The following is a 25,472-nucleotide window of genomic DNA, read 5'->3' as shown; positions in this document are numbered from 1 at the left end:
GGGTGAGGGGGGGGGGGAACCATGTCCGAGTCCACCACACCAATAATTTAGAAAAAATTAAACAGGTGGGGCTGCTCAGATGAGAACCAGAGGCTCATAATATTTTACTATCACTTAGGAAGCAGTAATAGCAAGGTTACAGAAGTCAGAATTCTTGGCTTTGGTAGCCAGTTCTGTCACTGGCCTCTAGCATACACTTGACCATTCACTGAAGATCTACCAGGCCTCAGTTTGCTCATTTAAAAAACAAACATGGGCACATGACTACTAGCCCAGTTCACAGATATTGTACAAACCTTTCCCAATGTTTGAAAGGTCATAAAAATCTATACTAATATTGTATTACATGCACCAGAATACATATGTTTCAAGTTTCACAGTTAAATACATAAGCAAATGAGAAAGAGTACAAACAATTTGCTTCATGGGAGATAAAAATAATTACGTTATAGAAATAATTAGCCATCTCAAAGTCAAGAGGTACTGAATTATGACCAACAGAAACCTTATTCCACTCTTTACCTTCAGTGCTGGTCCTTTTTCACTTGCTCTCTCACTGGCTCTCTTTCCTTCTAGCCCAAGCTGAACAAACAGTTCCAGCAAATTCATTAGTAATTCATCCACAAGGTGTTCTCCTTGAATGTTAGCAGCTATGTTAGCCAGGGCATTTATGACAGCTAAGGAGCAGTGTCTGACAAGGAAGAAAGAGAAATTAGAAACAACTTACTCCTTGATGAAAAAGGTTTATTTTTCAATTTTAGCATTATCTCAGTAACTCCAATCAGCCATCCTTCAATATAATGCTGCTGTTGGCAGCTATATTTTGTGAATAAAGAACTGATGAGAGTCTATCATCATTCAGTGCCAAATCCTAGCATTTTGGGGCTAATGCAGCCTTTTTTGTCACCATGAAGTAGTAATAGCCAATTACCTCTCACCAGATAAGGATACCAGTAACATGTTCTTTACAACATGGGGCAAAACAAAAGATTAAACAAAATATAAAGTATGCTGGTAAAATTGTAAATTTATGACATTTCACAAAAAAGGGAGACATTAAAATGGCCACAAATTTTAAGGTGACAATTATAAATGTTACCTGTATCCATGATCCTTGTGATCCTTAGTAGCGGAGTAAACAACTGAACTTGCTTTAACACTGATTTGCTGGAAGAGATTCCAGACCTCCTGGTAAATATATTGCTGTAAGAAAACAAAAACTAAGTAGAGTCCGCTGAATTCCTATTAAAAGAATGGATCTGTAAAAACTAAAATTCTGTGTAATCAAATGAAACCTTCAACAGAAATAGGATGAAGATCTTAACTGGACATCTAATTATAGCTGACCCAACAGCTTCTGTTTCAGGTAAAGCAGAAGTTCAGAATAAAAGAACTTAGGCCATCATGAGTTGCTCATATCTGTGCATAAAACTTAGAGTCACCAGGCTGAACTTCTCTAGCCTAAATCTTTGCCTGCTAGGAATTTTTTTATGCTCTTGAATCCTATTGATTTTCAGTGCAAGCCTAAAATGAGACTTGGACCTTGCACCACCTAAATATCCTTTAAAATTTGATCCAAGTGACTTGGAAGCCTAAATCCTGTTTTCAAGGAGGATTTGGACTCCTAAATCACAGTTAAAAAGAGGACTCAGGCTCTTGAGTACCCTAGTTGTTAAAAACAAACAAACCCAACTTTCTATTTCCTTTGCTATAATATTTTCTAGAATACCTATGGAAATAAGGACTAATGGCTTTTCACATTATCACTGATATCAGAAAAAATGCTAAATGGAAACAAAATGACTGTACGAGCCTGTGAATGTTGAAGACAAGATAAATGCTGCATTACAGAGATGCTTCTGAGAGCTCAAACATGGTAACAGCATCCCCTTAACTGAAGGAAATAATTAGACCAGGCCATCTAACTAGTGGCCCACAAAAGGTTAAGTTGCAGCGCCTGGGCTCCCACCCAGCTGCCACTCCCCTTATCACTCCAACTGCAACAGCAGCTGGAGCCTCTGGGCTCCCTCTCCCTTCTCCAGCTTCCTGCCCCTGACCCAGTGGGCACACACAGGAAGCAAGAATGAGGTCAGGGCTGGGGAGAGGGGAAATATGGTACTTGTGCAGTGTGCAACCTATGTGATATGCAATCCCTGTTGGTGCAGCCAGGGGAGCATGCAACCTCGAGCTGCTTATAAGCTGGACAGCCCTGAATTGGACAACTACAATTGAGAGCTGTCCCTGGGCCAATTTCTTCTCTCAGCCAGCTCCTCTCTCCTTACATTTCCTGTGATAACCAGGCAGCCCAGCTGGTCAATGATGAGCACATCAAGTGGTGACGGCGGCTGGCAGAATTTCTGTTGTAGGATCTGCAGGATCGGCTCCATCACTTTTGGAGTGTCCCTAAGGGCCACAGCAATGTGGCCCAGAGCACGAATCGTGTGGTCAGGAATCAAGTGGGCTTCCCTAAAAAATAAAAACAACAACCCCCACCCCACATAAATATTTAGAAACAGTTCTACATTTACCATTTGAGCTGGAATTCTTATGGGAAAACAATTTACACTGGCCCATCTGGTCAAATGAAAGAGTATTTTAGCCTCTTATTGATCCAAACCTTCCCACACCAGATAATTAAAAGGAGACTTAATACAGTATAGGAATAAAAATTGTTGTTTTCATAGAACACTGATCTGCAAGTCATTAGTTATGGTAGAATCAGTAGAAATAGATAAGTAGTCTGGCAACCTTCCAGAACCACAAGAGGCAGGCAACTACAGCTAGATCTTCTCCCTCAAGAAGAGAGGGAGCTCATACTCCATGAGTAGCAATCAAATGTGCCAGACATGGGTGTGTGGAACAGACTGCAGTCCTACCCAGACCTCGCACAATTTCATTTCACCTGGGATTTCAGATAATCTTTAATACTTGATAGAGACATTCAAACAGTATTTTATCATCTGTTGATGTGCACAAGCCCCTCTGCTTGAAAATAAGAACCCATCAGAGTTAAGCTCATTGTGCTAAGTGAGCTTTAAGTTAATTAAACAATATAGGGGGAAAAAGAATGGATAAGAGGCCTAAACTACTTACTTGTCACTCTCCTGAGAGATATACAGACGGTTAGACAAACTGGCTAGGAAGGCCTCAACAATCACTGGGTCTATGGTCAGACCAGCTTTCAAGCACCTGCAGAACAGCAACATGGGTGAATAGGAAAGAAGGTAAGGAGTCTTATGAACACCCAGTGGGGCTCAGGGGTGACAAAAGCATCTTTTAGAAAGCCTAATCCTGTTTTAGGTCCTACTCCTCCTGGAACACTCTCTCCATGCACCCAATCAGTCTGTAAGAAAAATCTAATGTGATAGAGGGCCAGGGGGAAAGGGGTGAGGAATAGGTACCTCTGCACTACCCCAAGGTTCACTGTCTATCAGTTCTGCAGGATGACGTAATATTCTAATCTGATGAAGCTGCAAAAAGCCAGCTGACTCATGGTGGCTACTAAATTAAGCATGCATGTATCCATCAAGCAGTCCAGTTGCTAGACAAATACCTTCCAGCTGTACAATAGTGTGCATGCAAAAGTTCACTTAAACAAACAAAAGCCCCAAAACTTTGCATCCAACATCATCTCCTTTTAAATCTTCACACCGTTTGCCCCCTTCTCCGCACAGCACTCATCTTTAAATAGTAATTGTTAGTCACTGGGTGTTTTCAAGCACAATCCTTACCTGCAAATGTTGTCTATGGCAATGTCCCGAAGCTGTTCATACATGGAGGGCTGACTTTTCTTGCCATGCATTACGTTGAGAGTAGACTCTGAATGCTCATTTGTTACACTGATTTTGATGTCATTGCCACCTACTAAGAACAGAGATAGAGTATAGAAGACAATGTATTTTGCTATATCTTTCCTTGAGATTTGAACACAGAGGCAGATCAATACCTGGCAACTGAATGCAGAACAGACCAAGATGCAGATGACAGGGTTATACTGAAGAACTTTAAAGCTGTACAAACTGTGACTATCCTAAGCTTGTACTGCATTTCATTACTTTTCACTTTCAGAGATCTCCAGCTTTTTCATTTTATTAGCTTTCTTTTTTAATACTGCAACAGCTACAATTTTCAAAAACCCAGATACTCAAAACTTGATACCAGGATTTCTGAAATCTGATGGGAATCATGGGTGAGCTAGTTATTAAACTAATTCTACACTTCCTTGATGGTCAAACACTAAATATTTCCAAACTCATCTTAATTGAAAATCTGAAGTTGTCAGGAAAGATTTTTTTTTTTTTTTTTTTTTTTTTACATTGGATTAGCAAGATAACACTACTTAGAGATAATCCAATTTCACAGGGAAAGACGGGAATCTGGCAAGAAAACATAGAAAATGGAGGAGTTCTGGAGAAAGATCTGCAGAATCAGATTCTAAACAACACCTGCTAGCTCAAGACAATGAGGAGAAATTTGTATCCAAGTGCAACCATACTATGAAAAAGTGACTGCAAAAATATTAGCATCCTAATTCAAGAAATCTGCTTTTTATGCATGTCCAGAGATGCATCTGCTTATTTCCGTTTCACAGTTAAGTTTGAATTGCCTTATAATTCTGTTAGCTATTATTGGGGGTTTTTTTGTTTTGTTTTTTTTACAGCCGAGACTGGGCAAAATAGGTCTTATCACTATTTTGGCATAATCAACAATAGTGCTTATTAGGGGTGTGCGAAGTGGGCCCGATTTGATTCAGATTCGGCCCGGATCAGGGACAGTGATTCGATTCGTTGATTCAGATCACTATCCCCGATTCGATTTGGCCAAATCTGAATCTGAAGATTCAATGCTGATTCAGAGAATCAGTGATTCAGACAGACACAGCTTTAAAAGGTTTTTCTACGTACCTCGAGGTACCAGCATGGCTTGTGAATGCTGCAATGCTGGGATGCGTGGAATGTCCCAGAGGGGGGGCCTTCATATGCTCAGAGGCGAACCTGGAAGTAGACTGGAAGTACTTCCGGGCCTGCTGAGGAGCACACTAGGGAACCCCACCATGTCCCCCTGGCTTGGCAATCGGCTGCGGGGGGACCCCAAGTGCCTCCCACAAGACCCAGTAGACACCAGTCACCGAGCTGGGGGAAGTATAGGGGGGCCCCCAGTGCGCTCCCCTGAGTGGACCGGAAGCACTTCTGGTCCACTTTCGGGTCTGCTGCTGAGCGCACTAGGGAGCCCCGCATACTGCTGTGGGACATACCACGCGCCCCAGCATCGCAGCATTCACGAGCTGCCTGCTACCTAGAGGTATGTAGAAAACACATTTAAAGCTGTGTCTGTCCAAATCTCTGAATCAATTTGGAGGGTTCCGATTTGATTCAGAGAGATTAAAGGGTCCTCTGATTCGATTCAGATTTGGAGATTCGGCCACCAAATCAGGCTGAATAGAATCAGGGACCAAAGCTTCGCACAGCCTTAGTGCTCATTAAGTTCCAATTTACATACATTTGGGCAGTTAAGAAGTATGGGTGTGAGCAAAGGTCTAGAAGATGCATTGTGCATCTGTTACCGGTAACAGATGCATTGTGCATCTGTTACCGGTAACAATATGCAAGATGCTCAAGTTCTGCTCAGTTCTCAGAACTTGAGCTAAATACATACAATATTGGGTCTCTGAGTGAATAAACAGATTCCCACCTTAATGACTTTCTGGAGAATCAGTTTTCAGAATACAATAACTGCATTAAGTAGAGCAACACATCTCAGTAGCTCTAACACCTTATTGCTGTCATAACCCAATGATTTTTAGTGCCTCGGCACATTGGAATTTTCCCGCCACATGGAGCTTTCTTTGCATGGTGGATTTCTCAGCTGCAGAGAGAAATCCCCGGTGCAAAAGAGTTCCCGCCACACACACGCAAATTCGTACCCCATTATTGGCTGATTCTAAATTATTCCTACGTGGCGGCTAGCAATTGGCTCGCTAGCCTGGACTAGAAATTGGCTCGCTAGCCATACAAAAGGTTAAAGCAGTTTCTGCACAAGTTGGAGGACTCCACAACCATCTCGTGGGGAACTCTGAGCGCGCTATGGAGCCTAGCAAACTCCGCGTGTATCTTGGAGGAGGACAGAGAGGCCTGATCAGCTCTTAGCCACTCCCCGTCATAGTGTGAATTTGACGTATCCCCTGTGTGAAGCGCTCGTGGAGTCGTATATCGACGACTCATCCCAGTTCGGTGTGGTTCAGAAGAGATCTCATTTGTGTTTGTTTGTGTACAACTGCAACTCAAGCAAGTTTCCTTCCTGCACTGTGACCATCGGCAGTGTAAGTAAAGCTTTCTTTATAAAACCAATACGCTTAAGTGCCTAACTCTACCCCGTCGTGGAAAACCCCCACCTGACGGTCTGGGCTACTGGCCACAGCCTCAGACCAACCCTCGGACCCGACAATTGTCAAATTCATCCCTGGTGCAATTCCAATGAAGTAAAACAGAAGAACTAGATGATGGATTAGATTTCTCACAGTATGCATCAGATTGTGGTAACAATAAAGCACAATGACAGAGTCCCAATTTTTCATTTTTCCCTGACAAGACAGATTGCAACTCAGATAATATGGCTAAAGAAAAGCTCTGTTTTGCTCCACTTTGGTCACTATTAACAAAAACGGTTGCCCAAAAACTTTAGCTCTAGAACTTTTATTAATAGTGGCACTTTAAAAAAATAAAAAGGAACACAGATTTGTATTCAGAACTAGAGGAATTATGCAGAATTGGCTGGTAAGGTGTGGGGCGGGGGGAAGGAGGAAGAAATCAACATTTGGCTTGTAATTGAAGACTGATATGCAAGTCTCAGAGTAGAAATAAGAAGAGAACTCTATATTATCAACTGCTTTTCATAAAACAAATGCAGCAACATCCTATATGCAAACAGGTTCAATTAAATATTTGGCGATTAGGGAGTCAGGAACACTGGCTCTACCTGGCTATGCAGAGCAGCTTGCACAAAGAGTGTCCTTAAAAATACAAGGCAGGCTCACCCTTTTCCCATTAAATTATTTGCCTGATCATCATCATATCTTCCCAATCCACCAAAACCTTCCTAATTTCTTTCATGCATCTGTTGCACACTCTCCAACACACAGAATGAAAACAATCCATGTCAATTTGCTAGCAACTCATCCTGCACAAGGAATAGGATTTCCAGCCCCTCCTTGGTTGCAACAGTGTCTACTCTCCTTAGATCAAAGAGAAATGCTGGGTGAATATAATTCATTAACTTTCACTTAAACTAGGCACAAATGAGCTGAGAGTCTGAGCATAACTAAAAGTAATTTAAAAAAAAAAAAGAGACTTAAAATCCTAAAACATAACATAAAGCCATTCATAATAGCCTACTCAAAAATTATAGATTAAGTTATTACACCAACATGCACACTTGTTATGGATCTTCTATCAAACTTTGCTAGTTTCAGAAATGATAATTTTTTGCTGTTGTGCAATTATCAGAGATCCTGGTTTTCCCCAATTTAAAAAAAAATCCCCAATTTTTGGTTAAAAAAAGTAACCTCCGATTCATATTTTCTGAGATTTAAATATGGATTTGGGGTTCCTTTTTTTTTTTTTTTTTTTTTTAAACTAAAACTTGAAGATTTTTTTTTTTTAAATCAGAGAAACCAGGATCTCAGTTGATTATATATACAACACAAACTTTGACATCTTGATGCCACTTTGCAGTTACTAGTAACCTCGACGCAGATAAGAATCATTAGCTCCTGGGTATATTTTTGCAATAACATGATAAGCATTCTCTCTCAGTCTTAAAATCCCTCTCAAAAACAAACACACCTTTTGATAGGTAGGGAAAAATGTTGCAGTAATAAAAGGAAGTTTAAGGGCAAATTAGTACTGTTTATGGTATATACCTGAATCAATACTACAGCTTTATTTTACCTGTGTGATACTGGCTGTGGTACTTGTATAGTTTCACCAGAACTGGAGAAGGTATTACAAGGAAATCTCTCAAGGAGGGACAGACGGAATGAACCACAACAGGGAACCTCTCACACAAACGACCTAGACCCTAGAACAAAAAAAAAAAAAAAAAAAAGTGGATACATTAAAACATCCCATTTGAAATATTCTCACTGCATGAACAGACCTATTTATTTCACCTGTGTGCTTATCCCCTGCCCTTTTTTTGGTGCCTTCACAGGAGTGTGTCCAATACATTACATCAGTCTAATTCCAAAGAATTCAGATTATGGGATAAATACATTCAAATGCTAAGCAGCCACAAGAAACAATATCTTTGCTATCCCACTTTTGAGTGCAGAATAACAGATGTGACCTGATTTTGTAAACAAAGTAGGCAGGTGTCAAGAACTAGGCTGGGCACAGGACACTCATTTCTCCTTATTTTAAAATCTTTTTGTTCAGGACAGTTATCACACTGCTTATCCTGGAAAATAAACACATTGCCCACACACCAGATACAGCACAGGCAAGCACTGCCATGCTCACCTAAAGGTAATGGAGAAAGGGAAATTCAGTTTCCGGGAACTGTTTTCACATTGCCCTCCACCCCAGCCTGCCAACAAAGGGGATACAGGTTTCCCTCGCTTTATGCTGTACATGCGTTCCTGGAAAACGATGCATAACTTGAATTCGCATAAAGAGAACCCACTTTACAAAGTAATAAATAGGGATATGTTCAAAGACCTTGACTGTACTCATCCCCAGAACCATTCCTACCACTTTTACAAGACAATTTTGGTACTCGCCAACAGCAGACAGTACACACAAGCACAGGGTGGTAGTGAATATTACCATAATGGGGATGGCAACTACAGAAACCCGTGTCGCAGTCAATGAACAAGGAGCACAGATCCACACAGGAGACTATATTTTGGTGTGCATCACTCCCACAAGGCACTGCACAAAGCAGCTGACTGCAGGCTTCTACCACACTGACTGCATAAGAGTGAATTTACTGCACATAATGAATTTTTGGAATAAAAAGGATCATCGCATAAGAGCGAATTCATACATACAGAACCCACATAAAGTGAGGGAAACCTGTAATTAATGCCACTGGATATGCCTTTATAAAACACAACACTTTGCCCGCCTAAATTATTTCAGTCCAATTCAATTCTTTCCAAACCAACCACTCAAGTATCACTAGATCACCAGCAGGCAAAATACGGCCTGAGGGCCGCATCTGGCCCACCAGGCGATTTAAATCCAGCCTGTGGGCAGATGTAATTCACTGTATCCGGCCCAGCCTTGGGCTGCCTGTGCACCGCCAGCTTCATCACACAGGACTCCCCACAGAGGCACAGGGCTCGGGCATGTGAGCCCCATACATTGGAGCCGAAGGTCCAGCCCCGAGGGCCTGCTGCTTCCACTGGCAGGCAGGGGCTGTATGCAAGGGGAGGAGGTGTTTGATGGGGTAAGAGTAAGACTTCATTTTGAGCTATTATGCAATCATCCCTATGTATATGACACAGACACAAATCAGGACAAAACTATTTTTTGAAATAAAATTAAAATACGTTACTGCAGATGTTTGATTTTTAGTATATATATATTTTTTCCCCTTGGTTCCAAGATGGTAAACCCCTTCGCCAAAAGGAGTACTTCTGGGGGCAAGGGGAAGGACTTCCAATGACAAAGGTCAGGGGTTAAGGAGTGGGGCTACCCTTGCAGCCCTGGACAGCTCACCAGAAATCATTAAGTGGCCCTCCAGCTGAAATAACTGCCCATCCCTGCACTAGATGGTTAAGACTTCATATGTCTTTTATAACTTTGTTTTTATCTTGTTCAAGGGCAAATCAGTTCCAAATTCAATTAGGCTAAGTCTAATAGTCAATTCCAAAATTCAGCTGAGCCTGTCAAGTATGGTGGCTCTATCACCTGGTGTGCAAGTCTCCTCCCATCCAGACCCATTGGTCTGGGACTTCAAATAACCCCAAAGCCTCTGGGCCTGGGGCTTGCACATAGGATGCCTGCCTGGATTTGGGAAGTCAGATGCCTCCAGTCCAATCAACTGTCCAGTTCTACTCCAATTTTTACTGGTTTTAACAAATCTGAACCCAAGGTCTTCAGAAGTGAACAGCTTGTACAATAACCCCCCTGACTAAATTTCTCAGAAACAGCTCATGCAAAGTAGGCTTTGAGGACCACTAAGTCATTGATGTTTTACTTTCCTAGGCAAAAGACATTAACAAATAGTAACATAACAACTGCCTCATCCATAACAACTGCCTCATCTCTTAAGTAAACTCATCTGTAAAGGTGCAAACAATTTTACTGACTGGTTGAAAAACTGAAATAAAAGTTTCTCATAAAAATGTTAAGGACAGACCTGCAAGCAGCAAATTAGCAGTGGCAAATGAGCAATAATGACTTTGCTAGAGGTCTTGGACTGCAGCTTTTCTGAGAGCTTGATGCACAGGTTTTCTGCACCTTAATTCCAAAAAAAAAATAAATAAAAAAAAAATAAATAAAAGGAAACAATTAACGCGCAATTAATTTAGTATCATGTGCTCACTGTAGACCCTAAGGCAGATGGAGAATCTGCTGGATTCGCCTACTTCAGATAACAGTGATGTAAACAAATGTTTTTGCTTCCTATGTTGGCAGAAAAGATTTCAGTATCTGTATTAATATTTGTAATAAACAGTTCTTACAAAAATGGTTGAGATGATTATATCATTCAAAGTTAAATTCTGGGACATTTTATGTTTAAAATAGTCTACAAGTGTATTAAAAACATAAGAATATCCTCATTTTATAACAGGATAGCACTAAAATTAAGATTAAAATATAAAGGAAGGAGGAAAACACATCCATCACAAATGCATGCAAATGATCTTTCATCAACTACTTGGAATGGAGAAAGAGTTGTACAAGACATTTCTGCAGGATAAAAAGACATCTTGCAAGTATAAAGATGTGTGTTTTTCACCTTGTTCATCTTTCACAGCCCACACCATGAGATCCACACAGGCAGCATTAGCTTGGCAACGCAGTTTCAGGGGGCTTAGTTCATTGTGTAATCGATCCACGTCATGGAGGATTTTCTGAAGTTCTGACTGGCTGCTGTTGAACTGTTCCAGCACAAAATCATGGATTTCCTTCACAAAGGAGTTTGGAAGATCTGAAAGAGTAGGAGGGCAAATTGTTTCCAGAAGGAGGAGGGTTGCTGTGTCCCAAAACACAGTTTACAAATGAAATCAATCCATTTGCATATTTAATGTAAATTAAATATTTCATACAAGTATCTTTACTGTAGTGTTAGAGCAGGAGGTGGAAGCATCTCCTGACAAAGAACACTAGTAAAGTAGACAGGCTGAATGCTGGTTGGCCCACTCCTCCCAGGACTTCATTATAATAAATTTGTTTTAGAATGAAGTATTCCAAAGCAAACTGCCCAAGATACATGCAACATCCATAAAATGCAGCCCGATCTTCAGCCACCTGAAGCAGAACATGCTATGCAAACACACTGTTTTAGGATACCCCACACCATATTACTTGAATTCATAAGGATCTAAGTTCCACACCTTTCATGTAATACAGTGTGTCTCTCAGCATTTTAAACTGGGCAACGTAAAGAGGGTCACTGAATGTTTTATAATAGAGATCTGCATTAGGACTCATCTGTAAAGATAAAAAACAGTGGTAAGCTTCAAAAGGAATATATAAAATATATTTTCATATGAAATACTAAACAAATGAGACCTTTTCAGGTCAGGGAACTGCTATTTTCTATCCTGGAGATGTAGTTGTGATAACTGGCATAATTTGCATTTCAATCATACACCACAGGAAGAGATTCATTTTCAGCTTTTACTGTTAATCAGAATGAAAACTATAACCACTGAATGCACTCAACAGGATTTAGCTAGCCTATTTAGACAAGACATCCTGGCAGGAAGTATTATCTGAATATGGCCACATTCAGAACAAGAGACACTAAATAGTCTTTGTTTGGAACAGCAGAAGCTGAAGTTGTTTCCCCTCAAAGACTACATGTAAAATACTACCGCACTAGGAGAAAGACTGTAGACAAGAACATGGTCCTTTCCAACTAATGAAAAAACTTGTCTGTTCAGCTCTGAAAACTCAGTTCAGAACAGTTCCATGCCTAAAACTTCTGAGAATCACTAGAGGAAATACTGACAGAGGATGCAGGATAAATGCAAAACAGCGGAAAGAATCAGAGGTCCACGAGACTTATTTTCTCTGCAAAAAAATTTAAAAAATAAAAAAAACCCTCTATTGACAGAAATTGTCCACTGACTCTGAGAAGTGGAAACTTGTAGGAGGACATCTTTAAAAATACAGCACTATCAAGAACTTCCAAATCAGCAAGCAATGAAGAACAAACTAACACATTTGCTCAAAAGAATCTACTATATTTTTTCTGGCTTAAGAAATAAGAATAAATAAAAAAAAAACAGAGGGATGCAATTTAATGCTCTTCACTTATGTTGTTATACCTTACCTGAAAACAAATCAAAGTTTAATAACCAGTTTCAGATTCCCTAAGCTATACCTTTGGAGTGTTGAGGTTCTAGGGGAATATTTTTTTTAAACAAATATTAACATCATTAAAACATACCTCTGCAACTTCAGTTACAACTGCATCTAGGCTTTTGAGAAGTGTATCCCCAACAATCTGTTTTACCTATAAGGAAAATAGATGTTTGATATCATAGTTGGTGTTATCTTACTAGAAGTTTTCTTTTCCAGAATCACAGTTTTGCTTGGCTTAAGAAAGCACTGAATCATTTGGATAATAGCATCAGGCTACAATTAGGGCAGCGAAAAGTTAGGATGATCACAGAAATTACTGTATTTCCACTGCAATGATGCAACGAGGCCCTAGTCAGTAAAACAGGAAGTGGACAGAGCCACCAAGCTCTGCCATTAGACATAATCCCAAGAGCAATACCCCAGCAGAAAATAATACTGTTCTTGCTGCAGGAAAAACACTTATTATTTCAACCAGACACAAAAGACAAGCTACATCAGATCAACTGGCTTGGCAGATGCAGAGTAATGTGCTGGCAAAGCCCTCTTATTTCACAAATTACTAATACTTCCTAAGACTTTCTGGCAATATTAACTGAAACCTGGTAAGAATTATGCAGAAAAAAATATCTTCCTATTTACATGCCAAGTTTAACACTGTATGCACAACTAGTAGACTGCTTACAAAATTACATTACACACCTTCAAAATTTCATTACAACCTGCAAACTCACACAAAACCACAAATCTGTCTCTCACACAAGTCAGACCTGAATGCAGTCTTTAATGTGGCTCATACCGTACCATGTGGAGCAGCTGACGGAGCATTTCCAGTGGAATATTAAACTCCTTGTTGTTAATACCATTAAAAAGAGGAGACACAGAGAAGCTAGAGCTGATTGTAGAGAAATAATAATCAGGATCCAATGCACTCCCATCAGGAAGGTATGAACCTGATCGGAAAAAAAAAACAAAACAAACCACAACAATCATTCTGTTATACCTGGAAGGCTAAGGGACAAACCATAAGTATAGAAGATATTGTCATCTTACATTTCTACACCTGTCCCAAGTCCCTCAGCCTCTCCCCAAGGCCTGGAGGGAAGAATGTATGAGAAGACACTGAGGGACTTGGGACTCTTCAGTCTGGAAAAGAGAAGGCTCAGGGGCACTTGGTGGCAGCCTACAATTATATAAGAGGGGTACATCAGGACCTGGGAGAACAGCTGTTCACCAGAGCTCCCCAAGGGATAACAAGGTCTAACGGTCATATACTTCAGGAAGGCCAATTTAGACTAGACGTAAGAAAAAAGTTCTTTACAGTGCGAGTGTCCAGGGTCTGGAACAGACTCCCCCCAGAGGTGGTGCGAGCACCTACTCTGAACTCTTTCAAAAAACCATATGGATGTATTTCTTGCTGGGGTCACTTGATCCCAAGCTGACTTGCTGCCTATGGCAGGGGGCTGGACTCGATGATCTCACAAGGTCCCTTCCAGCCCCTAATGTCTATGAAATATCCAAGGACTAGTTTCAGCTTTCACTGGAGCCAAATCAGGCCCCAAAACTATAGTAAAAAGAAAACAGAATCCTCTTATTTGATATTCCCTCACCTTCCAGGAAAGAGAAAGAATTTTTGCATTCATTTTGTTAATGGTCTATAGTAGCACTTGTCAACTTCTGCAGTTAAATTTGCATTAGAAGACTCAGTGTGCACTCAGGTTTGGGATGATAAAAATGTAACAATACTGGCTAACATTCATGAGAAAGATCTTGCAAAATATCATTTTAAACAAAACCACATAACCTCTCACAGCTTAACAAAAGCCAATTTACACTTACAATTTGAAGGGCCAAGAGAAATCCAATTACAGTTTTCATTTCAGAATAGTTGATTAATCTAGCAGCTCATTAATCAAGCTGCTTTTGGCACTTCATTCCTCTTCTGGGATTACATGTTTGTGTCTTGTAACTACTCAGCTAGGTGCATTAATGCAGTGTTTCTCTTGTGATAAATGGACTCTCAAAATTGTACTATTTATTGATAAATCTGCTTTTTGGTCCCTTTGTCTAACACCTCAGCTTTGAAGAGAATAAAAACAATGAAGATCATCAATTCCCTTGCTTCAAGAAAAAAAGATGTCCTCAAACATGAGAAAATAGAAAAAAAAAAACCACTATCACATACTTGTTTGGGTACATTAATAGGGATAACTAAAGGTTTAGATGCCTCAGAAACACCTAATAGAAGCAAGTATTGAAAATAAAATACCTAACTAGCGGGAACATAGGCCTGCTACAGTTCCTATAATTCAGAATGCACATCTGTAACAGTGTACATCTATCCAACCCAAGCAACCATGCACGCCATCCAGCTATGCTCTATTTTTATTAACAGCATAGGAGAAGAATCCTCCTCCGCTTGGCAATTTTTAATTTTTTTTCTTTTTAATTCAAAACATGAAACCTGGAGACTGTAGGTTAATGTAAAGAGGCATGTGGACTGGGAAGGCACAGAAAGGGATTAGATGCATTTGTACGGTACCCAACACTGTCGTGCCATATTTTTAGTTTGCTGTTAGGCAGTGTTGAAATAACCAGGAACAACAAAATAAGTGAACTGCACAGCATCCATGTAACTGGGCCAGCCCACCATGGATAAATCCTATTTTGTAACACATGACTGATTCTGAAGGCAGAGATCCCCAGAAATAACTAATGAAGAAGAGACATGCAATTAAATGAAGGAGACAAACTCAAGCTAGAACTGCCTAGACAAAGGGAGAACATCTCTCCATCCACGGCTGAAGAAACCCCAAGCATTAAAACTCTACAGGCCAGATCCAGACATGGAGGTACATGTGGTTTGTGGCACCACAAAACTCTCTATGGTGCCACAAACCGCAAGTGCTGCACATTAAACCATGCACGGTGCTGCAAGTTTGCAGCGCTAGGGAAAATTTTGCTACCAAGATTTCCTGGTAGTAAAAAAACACCCTGAAGAAAAAAGTGGTGCACAGCATGCCCAAGTGGCAGCCACCAGGACAAACATGGAGATGGGGAAGCAAGCAGCCCATCTTTGCATGCTGTGAAGCCCCTGACCTGAGGCACCCTGAGCCCCAACCCCAGTTGCTCTCCGGCTGGCTGGGGCTCAGTGGTATCTCAAGATGGGGGAGCAGGCAGCCCTGGGCTGGCTGCTCCCATCTCCAAGTGTCTCATCATGGGGGCTGCACTGCAAAGCCCCTGTGCTGAGGCATACTGCACCCCAGACAGCCACGGAGCAGCTGGCAAAGGCGCAGTGTGCCTTGAGACAGGGAAACAGCCAGCCCAGGGCTGCCTGCTCCCCAATCTCGAGGAACACTGCGCCCTAGCCAGCTGGAGAGTGGCTAGCTGGGACGCTGGGTGCCTCAGCATGGGGGCTCTGCAGTGCACAGAGATGGGGAGCAGGCAGTGCTGAGTTGGCTGGCTCCCCCATCTCCACATGCAGCTCCCTGGCTGGCTGGGGCGCAGGGTACCTCCATGGGGGGGGCTGCCTGCCAACTAGCCCTGCACTGAAGCACCCTGTGCCCCAGCCAGTTCTGCAATACATGGAGCAGCAGGACAATGCGTCCTGCTGCAAAGTACACAGGCAGGGGCGTGTACTGTGGCACAAAGCTGTGCTGCTGCAAACGCAACCCCCTGCTCATGTGGACATGGCCATAAGTACCAGACAAAAGTAAAAACGCCAATCATATGCCTATATGCCACACAGCAGTGTTGTGCAGCGATACCCGAGATAGCTCTGTATGCACTAGGTCAGATACTAGAAGCAGCACAGCTGTTACTGTGACACTGTTCAGAAGCCAGAGTTATTAGCCTGGATGCAGCATCATACTAGGGAAGCTATCCTGCTTCCAGTTGTGGAGCGCAGATGTGAAGTACTACGTCAGGGTATCTCTGCATGACACTTCATTGTGTCTGTGGACATCCTCCAAAAGACCCCAAACAGGTAAAGACATTACTCTCATTTCACACAAGCTGTGGAGTTTTGTTTTGTTTTTTGGGGGAGGGGAGGCGGGAGGAGGAGAGAGGTTAGCCTAATATCCCATTAGTATATCCCCAATCCCACCTACCCACAATCAGAGTTCTAGGCAATACAGTCTTTCACCATCTCCCTTGCATTACTTTCTTATTTTGGATTTTTCCATGGCTAGCCACTGTTTCAGCATGCGTTAGCAAGGATTACATAAGTGATAAACAACAAGTTTGTTCCAAATATAGTGGTTATTTGCACTGGGCTTATATAACCAGGCAGACAGGATTCAAAATTCCAATCCCCATCTGCAGTTTTAGTCAAAGGGTGCAGTAGGATATAACCCCTTGCACCTAATCTTCTAAACTGGGATAACTCAATCCTTTTGTATTAGCCACAGACGACTTAGTAGTCAACAAACAATTCTCTCTCAGAACATAGTCAAAAAACACTGATGCCAGAAACCACTGATGCTGGCAGTAAAAACTATCCAAGAATTTGCTAATCTCTTATTTATCAGAACATTAGCCAGAGAATTACTACAAGCAGCCACAAAGGCAGAGAAGAGGGAAGGCAGGTTGGGTTTGTTAGCATCCCTGTGTATAAGGATGACCAGTCAATTGCACCATAAATGCAAACTTTACCTTCAAAGTAATGAATAGCAGATCCACCTGGGGAGCTGGGAGGGGGAATTCCACGTTCAGGACTAACCTGAAACACAAGACAACAGTCACTTTTTACTACTAAAGGCGCACAAGGCACACTCACACAACATGGGCTCAAACTTCTCTTCAATAAATATATTGAGAAAAACAAACATAGTTAAGATTACTATTTCCCAAAGAATACTAGTCACTCCAACCCCCACTAACATTAACAGGAATTCTGAGCGCTCAGGATCAGGTCTTCCCACTGCAAATCTCAACCAAAACAGGAAGATAATGGGAATAGTAGCAAGTGTCTTGGTTAAAGGATGCCTTGATTATTAGACCTGTGTGAAGTGGCTAGTATTTGCTCCAGATTCGGCCAATTTGGGGGACAGTGATTTGATTTGGCAATTTGAATCACTGTCCTGAATCGATTCGGCCAAATCCAATTTGGAGATTTGGCAGCTGCTGAATCAGCTGAATCTCCGAATCACACAGGCCCCATCCCCTGACCACTTTCCCAGTCCTGGCAACGGTTGTCTCACCCACTAAAAAAACAAACAAACAAACAAACAACAAAACCCTGAACTCACAGGCTCCTGCCTGGTGGGTGGGGTGGGGCGGGGGTGCGATCCCTGCTGCCCAGCGCTGCGTAGGGACCTGGCTCTTTGAAAAAGAAAAAAAAAAAAGCTGACTGACTGGCTGGGTGCTGCCTGGTTGAGGCGATCCCCACTGAGCCCCCAGAAGCCCTGAGGCCACTGTAGGAGCTGGTGAGTCTGAGGGTTTTTTGGTCTTTTTTCTTAAAGGGCCAGGTGGGGCAGCCTTGTGGGGCTGAAGGAGCAAGCAGGGGATGGGGCCTGGCAGGGCTCCCCCCCGCCATGGTCCCCTCCCCCCTCCTCTAGCTCCTTCACTCCTACTTACCAGCTCCAAGCCCGGCTGCAGCTCCTTGCTGGAGCCACCGGGGACTGTCCGAATTATTGAAGCTCTCTGAATCTTTTCTGATGATTCAGAGAGCTTAGAATCCATTCGGACCTTTTTACTGGTCCCTATTCAATTTGGATTTGGAGATTCAGCCGCTGAATCAGGCTGAATTTCCTCCAGACTGAATCAGCACCCAAAGCTTCACACAGCCCTACAGATTATATATCCAACTCTGGTAATGCCTCCACCTGTCATCTTGGAGACATCATTCTAAGTCTGTTTTTTTCCAAAGATGTCAAACTCCTGTTGAAGACAACAGGAATTTGTGGGGGCTCAGCACTTCTGAAAAAGAACTTAAGTTATTTGCTTCCTGGTCTCCCTTTCCCCATGCATTAGATAGGGATAATTATACCTGCTTTGCTGGAGTACCACAAAGTTTGATGTATGCCAAATGCTTTGATATGTTCCCAGTGCAAGCAATTATCACTTAATAACCAGCTACATCTTTATTGTTGCTAAGGGAGAGCTAAATAATTTAAACTGACAGTTTAAATCTGTTCAAATGTGGCATTAAATGACTGTAAGCATACCCTATTTTAGTTATTTTTGCCTCCCAGATAACACCAAATGATTAAACATTGACTTCTCTGTTAAGTAGGTCATACTAACCTGAGAGATGCTGGACACACTGCTGGCCTTTCTCTTTAAGGTTCCTTCCTGACAGACAGCGAGTAGAGAGCTGGGAAGAATTGATCTAAAGTCATTAAAAGATCGTCTGCGAATTCCTTCCAGCTCTTCAGGGACCCTCAGTGAATGTGGAAGAACTTTAGGGAACAGCTTTGAGAGAAGAGCTTCTTCTGAATTGTTATAGCGACCAAATGCTCGTGAAATTCCGATCAGGCATGGCACTGCATATTTGCATAAATATTCTGGAAAACAAAATTAGGTAACACCACTTTCTTATTGCAACATATTATCAGATGCTTAGGACTTCCTGTCATCAGCATTGCTACCAGCTCATTAGAAGCACAATAGCATAATGCACCTCATGAAGCTAGACTTGCATAACTAGAAAACCAACAGATGTGCATATCTTAACTGAAAATGATTTTGCTGCTTCAACATTTACCAATCGGCATAAAACAATGAAATAAGTGTTTTCTTACCAAAAACAGTTCAAAGGGGGAGTACTAATTATATAATATACCTTTTAAAAAGAATGATGATGAAGGTTAGAGAAGAAGTGAAGGCCAGAGGCAGCTCCAAGAAAGATGTAGCACCAATTTAAAGACGAGAAAAGTACTGTTTCATTACCTTTATCCTGAACTTGTGGGGACTGACACATTCCCAGCAGGAACTGCATCACTTGTAGAACTGCCTCCAAAATCTAAAAATGAGGGCAGACATATAACACCCTTCATGAGCCTTTAAAGGCTGGTGCATATCAACTCATTACATGAAGTCAAATGAAACTTGCAAATACTAACTTTGCAAGTACTAACTGTAGGCAGTCTATCTTTTAAAGTGAAAGGGTTGTTTACATCATGTAATGAAAAGATATACTTTCAACACATTTGATTCAGGGCAGCCCTATAGTGCATGCGATATCCTTAGCCAACCTGTACATAATGGCACGTTCAGATCACTGTGTTCCCAACTCTGCTATAAAACGCATTAATTCTAAGCCACTGGGCCTGCTTACGGACAATATTTTTGGGCTCCAACTTGAAAATGCACCAAGTAATTTTTGAGCAAAACAGATCTATTCATTAACACATAGTTAGTCCAATGCAGAAGAATGTACTGCAGGGGTGCTAAGACTCTGGCCTGCAGGCCAGATCAAGAGCACAGAGTTGTGTCATCTGACCCACGGGTCTCCTCATGGGTCTGGAAATTTAGCAGCAGGAGAGCGGTGGCAGTGTTAATTGCCACTCCCCAACCCACAAGGTTCTGGACCTGCGGAGAAACTTGTGCACCAGCACACAGCCAGATCCAGGCATACACAGGGTTGAGCCAGCATGTTGGCTTGAACCCATGGACCAACCCCAAACCATTCATCTGGCCCACAGGGCCAGAGGATGGAGCACCACTGGGGTAAAGGATCAGACCTTTTGTGCAGGGAAGCTGGGCTGGTATGCTCCACTTAAAATGTAAAATTTATCACGATTGAGAGATTTATTTAGGCAACACGGGTCTGTGTACTATGACCATTTTTACACATGCTCCAGAGGTGGGGGGGGAGGCATGGTGCTTTAATTAGAGTGGCTCTGAAAGCTGCTCTAATTAAAGCGCTGCTGTGTCTCAGGCATCAGCATCTCTGCACTTAAAAATGGCAGTGGGGGCACTTGTACTAAAGCTCATTTGCCAAGCTTTAGTTCAAGTGCCCCCACTGCCATTTTTGAGCTCAGGGACACTGATACATGAGACGTAGGAGGCTGCTAGCATACGGCAACTGCCACGTTCCAGCCAACTCAATTAATTGAGTCTGGTCTGACATGCTGCAATTACAGCGTGTCGGAGCACCCTCCATACTCATGTAAAGGCACGCTATGATGCCACACCCTGAAGATTGTCAATGAACTCTACCTGTTCCCTCAGAGTGGCATCCCGATAGGCAACATCTGACAACAAAGTCACCAAGCAGAAGCTGAAGATTTCTGCAACTGGAAGTATGCCTAGAAAATAAGAGGGGAAGAGGAAAATACAATTGCACAATAGTACTAGGATCAGCTATATGAAAACAAGTAATAATAAAGTAGCATAATAGGTCATAATGCACTCTTATCAATGCCTCATAGAATCTCTGAACCATGCAACTCACTGGACACATACTATGTACTAAAAGATTTACTTGATATCCCTTAGCCAATAATCAGGAAAGCAAAATAGATAAGAGAGTCCTTGGATTTCAGAATAATAAAAGATGTCTTGGTTCACATGTAAGCTGCAGAAGAGGAATGTTCTCAAACAGTCAGTCATTCAGCATTAACACTTAAACAATAAATTATTTTCAATTTAAAAAGAAGTTCCAACTCCTCACGATTTCAAGACTGAAATCAACATGTTAATAAAAGAATGCAAGAAAAACAAAGGACTGTGATATGAGCAGAAACATCTGCTGTTTGGAACAATCATGCTTACTACTGCTAATAAACCTAGTACATGGGCTACAGAAAAAAAAAAGTCTTTCTACCATTTGAGGGAGAGGGGGAAACCCTACTCTTGTAACATTTGTAAAGGCTGAAGAATCAGTCCCTTGAAGGGGAGTGACATGAGGCATGACATGGTGCTATGAGTCTCAACCTTCTTAGACTTGAGACACCTCCTCAGAAAATGCCAGCTCTTATTTTCCACTCATTTTTTGACTACAGAAAAATAATTGAGCAATTCTTCTGTTGCAAAAAACTTCAGGACCATAACAGGTCAGAATGGGTTTAACACTGGATTCCTATTTGAAATCTCCGAGTTTATCTTGTGAATCGTGTTTGCACACCTAAGAGTGCTAACACTGTGTGGCACCCAAGGATCTCGAGGAGCTGCAGGATGCTGCAGCACCCTGATTGAGAATCCTTTGCACAGAGTAACAATTTTGGTGACAAAGTACATTCTGTTATTAATGCCAAAAATGGACAGGAGCATATGCAAAACAATAACATATTATGAAGCATGTGTACTAAGAAAACTGTTCGATGGGCAGAGATTCTGGTTTACACAGCCTGTTAGTGAAGTGGAAAGCCCTAAGTATTTCAATTACAGTTTAGTAACTGTACCAGCAATAACAGTAGCATGCACTTCTTAAGAGCACTTCCTGATTTCAAAACACTCTTACAAATCTTAACAAAATAAAGGTTAAAATATTCATTGTGGGATTCTTAGATCCATGTTAAAGACAGATAACATAAAACCCTAAAAAAAAAGTGATGTAAATAGCATAATCAGTATAAGACCTGCAATTAGAAACCAAGAGTTCCGACTCCCCTTTTCCCCTTCTCTTGCTACAACCCCTCTACTAACAATTACATCCTAAAATGTGGCAGGTATTAAATTATTTGGACAGGACAGCCAAGTAGAGAGCAGCCAAGCAGGAAAGCTGAGAGCAATTCAACTTTCTTTCTTGCCTCTTAGGAAAAATCAATTTTACTACAGTCCCACTCTGCTGCAGGCAGCCATATCAAGAGCAAAGGGAACAATAAGGCTGATAACTTCCTCTTGTACTAAGTCCTGAATTGTCCAAGTCAGTTCTATTCCCCAGCTGCATTTACTGAGTAATAACAAACTTAAAACCACCTCTTCCTTTCCGTGCAGTACTTTCTTCTATCCACTGTACTTTAGGAAGACCCCTCAGAAGCCGGAGAAGGTAAGGCACCACACTATCTTTGTGCTGAAAGAGAAAACATTTATTTTAAACAGAGTAGAAAAAAAGAACACCACAATTGCAATGGACATTAGATGCACACAATTCATCCAAGGATTACTTACAACCTACCTGAATACTGCAAAAGCAATTTAACATAGGCAAGTCACCTAACTAATGCAATGCTATAGACTGCAATAGATTCATCTATCCAACTGCTGATGAAATGGGACACTGCTGCTCCATCCTATGAATCAGTTTAGTCTTATCATGCAACTTGGTTTGGCTCACTGACTGGCACCTGCACTGAGAGGCAGAGCAATTGAGCAAAATGATTTTAAGACAGACCTGGAAAATCCTAATCCCAAACCCATCTCTGACTCACTCCTATAGCCTTGGGTAAATCACTTGAGGTACTGTACAGATAGGTTAATTTTCCAGTTTGTAATTTAAAAACAATTACTACCCTCCCTCACAGCTGATAAATTAATATTTGTTCAAAGCCTATCAAGATGTAAAGCTTCAGAAGAACTGTAAGTGGTCTGTCCAGTCTTTATCAAATAGTTCACACTACTAACTAAAGAACAAATCAAGAAGTGAGCAAAATGGCTAATAGTTTAACATATTCACTGATATAACAAGAAGACATGACTAAACCCAAGGGCCCAAGCCAAAACCCACTGAGGGAAACAAAAAGATTTGCATCAAGTTCTGTAAGCTTTGTATCAGGCCCTTGTGGGCATGACACCACTCAGATCAGGCCAATGCTTTATGCTCAGGTCACAAGAGCTCCATGTCTATCTGCCTGACAAAGACAAAGGTTAACCACAACCGCTTTTCAGGTTTATATTTTCAACTCTGTCACTTTCTAAAAACAGAAATGAAACTATGGCCTTGATTTCAGAGACAAACTTAAGTCCAAACCTGACTAAGGCTTGTGAAAATTAGGCTAGTGATTGAACCTGCTTTTGAGCAAACACGTTGAGTACCAGACCTGTCACTATACACATTATATTCATCACAAGCAACAAATTGCTGTATCTTGTTTTACTTTCAAAGCCTTTCAAATGGGTCCTTAATACTAATACCTTGCCACAGAAATGCTCCTTTTGGGAGGGGAGGGTTGCCATTTTGGAACCAGAAAAAAACCAAATCATACACTAAATGTCAAATACCTACTATAACATACTTTATTACAAAAAATATCTGTCATGTTTTTGTATTTGTGTACTGTATATAAAGGGAAATGCATAATAACTAAAAAATAAAGTATTATTCTTGTATATGGGGGTGGTTGGGGCAGGGGTGTGTGTATGTGTAGGATGGGGTGTGGGGGGGTGCATGGTAGGGTATGGGGGGTGGGGTGGATGCGTATGGAGGGTTTGTGAGGCAGTGGCCTAGGGTATGTTGGGGTGTGTGTATATGTGGGGGGTTGGAGGGCTAGGGTGTAGGTGAGGTTTGTGGGGTGTAAGGGAGGCTGGGGGAGTGTGTGGGGGTCCCACATGGCACACAGCCCCCGCTGCAGGCAGCAGCAGCAGGCACAGGTACTCTGTGCACTTGTGCCCCATGCAGGCGCTGGCGCCTCGTGGCGTCCAGCTCTGGCCAGTGCTGCACATCCTGGTGAGGAGCACACCCTTCCTGGCCCACCTCTACTGCAGGGGCTCTGAGCTTGCAGCTCCCACACTTGCGCAGTACTGAGGAAGCCCCACACTGGAGCTGGCTGCCTTTGCCACCCAGGTCCTGGGACTCTGCTGGAAGTGGAGGGGAACCCTCTCCCTGGTTCCCTGCAGAGTCCCGGGACCTGCTCGGCAGGGGGCGGGGAAGGCAGCCAGCTCCAGCGCAGGGCTTCCCTCAGTACTGCGCAAGTGTGGGGGCTGCAGGTGCATGGCACGGAGGCCCACATGATAGAGGTGACCCAGACAGGCTGCGCTCCTTGCCACCACATACAGTGCTGGCCAAAGCTGCATACCGCTGGGTGCCAGCACCTGTGTGAGGCACAAGCACCCCAAGCACCCCTGCCTGCTGCTGCTGCCCACAGCAGGAGCTGCGCACTACGCAGGGAGGTGTGAGGCTCCCCCCCACCACACTCCCTCACAAACACAGCCTAGTCAGCCAAGCTCTGTGCTCCCGCTGCCCCCGGGGCACCAGCTCTGCGCTGCTGCCAGCCCCACATGCTCAGCCCCAATCAGCTGCAGCTCACCCCCGCCACTTCCCTACCTGTTCCTAGGAACAAGCGGGATGCCAGAGAAGCCCAGCAGGTCCCCCTGGCACGGCTGCAGCAGCCACAGCCACCATTGCAGCCACACCTGGAAGCTGCTGTTGGCTGGGCCAGGCCCTGCTGCCCACAAGGGTGAAGTGAGGCGCAGTAGAGTATGTTGTGGGGGAAACTGTATACATGGGCACCTTACTCGCATTCTCTTGGGTGGAAGGGCTGGGCAGGGTACAATTCGTTGGTGGGTGTCCGTAGGCCAGATGAAAGCGCCTGGTGGACTGGATCTGGCCTGCAGGCCATATTTTGGCCACCCCTAGTTTAGCCAATGGAATCATGGCTTATCATTAAGACTCCTCAGTGCTGAAGTCATACAAAACCCATCCCCCAAACACCTACAATTCAGTCAGCAATCTTGCTGAGAGTTATTCAAGAGTCCTTCAGCTAGAGGTGGTTAACTGAGGAAGAAAATTTTACCTGAAGATCAGATTCAACAAGAAAAATCCCCAAAGCTATCACAGCATCCCTGCGGCGCTCATCTAGCTGGAAAACCCCATGGAAATCCACTGGGCACATACACAGCAGCTTCTGTACCTGCAGAAAATTTGAGATACACCATTAAGGAACACAAAATAATTATAATATAATAATTATTATATTAATAAGTATATTGATAATTATAATATAATAATAATTTATATGGTAAGACTGTGCCCACCAACAGCAATAGGTAGCCCTAAGGAACATCCACAAGAGACCCCTAGCTTTTCACTGCCAGAAATTAGAGATGTCAAAG

General features: G+C 42.4%; 1 protein-coding gene across 2 annotated transcripts in view; it reads right to left on the bottom strand.

Annotated features, from left to right (window-relative positions):
* Positions 1–25,268, bottom strand: part of PI4KA (phosphatidylinositol 4-kinase alpha) — an 82,043-nt gene extending 56,775 nt beyond the window's left edge. Inside the window, exons 1-17 of one of the 2 annotated variants that reach the window (XM_006021519.3) lie at positions 25,154–25,268; positions 22,401–22,494; positions 20,700–20,788; positions 19,428–19,500; positions 18,783–19,042; positions 17,190–17,256; positions 13,341–13,489; positions 12,625–12,690; positions 11,564–11,660; positions 10,966–11,157; positions 10,363–10,463; positions 7,947–8,076; positions 3,732–3,864; positions 3,094–3,189; positions 2,283–2,466; positions 1,100–1,203; positions 523–691 (exon numbers count right to left, since the gene is read on the bottom strand). In XM_006021519.3, the coding sequence (XP_006021581.1) occupies positions 523–691; positions 1,100–1,203; positions 2,283–2,466; positions 3,094–3,189; positions 3,732–3,864; positions 7,947–8,076; positions 10,363–10,463; positions 10,966–11,157; positions 11,564–11,660; positions 12,625–12,690; positions 13,341–13,489; positions 17,190–17,256; positions 18,783–19,042; positions 19,428–19,500; positions 20,700–20,788; positions 22,401–22,494; positions 25,154–25,252 (2,103 nt within the window). In that variant the 5' untranslated portion in view covers positions 25,253–25,268. The remainder of the gene's footprint in view (positions 1–522; positions 692–1,099; positions 1,204–2,282; positions 2,467–3,093; positions 3,190–3,731; positions 3,865–7,946; positions 8,077–10,362; positions 10,464–10,965; positions 11,158–11,563; positions 11,661–12,624; positions 12,691–13,340; positions 13,490–17,189; positions 17,257–18,782; positions 19,043–19,427; positions 19,501–20,699; positions 20,789–22,400; positions 22,495–25,153) is intronic. The other variant, XM_014518929.2, reaches the window with a different exon arrangement.
* Positions 25,269–25,472: the final 204 nt, after the last annotated feature.

Source organism: Alligator sinensis, unplaced genomic scaffold (assembly GCF_000455745.1).
Source record: "Alligator sinensis unplaced genomic scaffold, ASM45574v1 scaffold570_1, whole genome shotgun sequence".
NCBI classification, from domain to species: Eukaryota; Metazoa; Chordata; order Crocodylia; family Alligatoridae; genus Alligator; species Alligator sinensis.
Note: the sequence above shows the minus strand (reverse complement) of the source record. Positions and strands in the feature narration are given on the sequence as shown.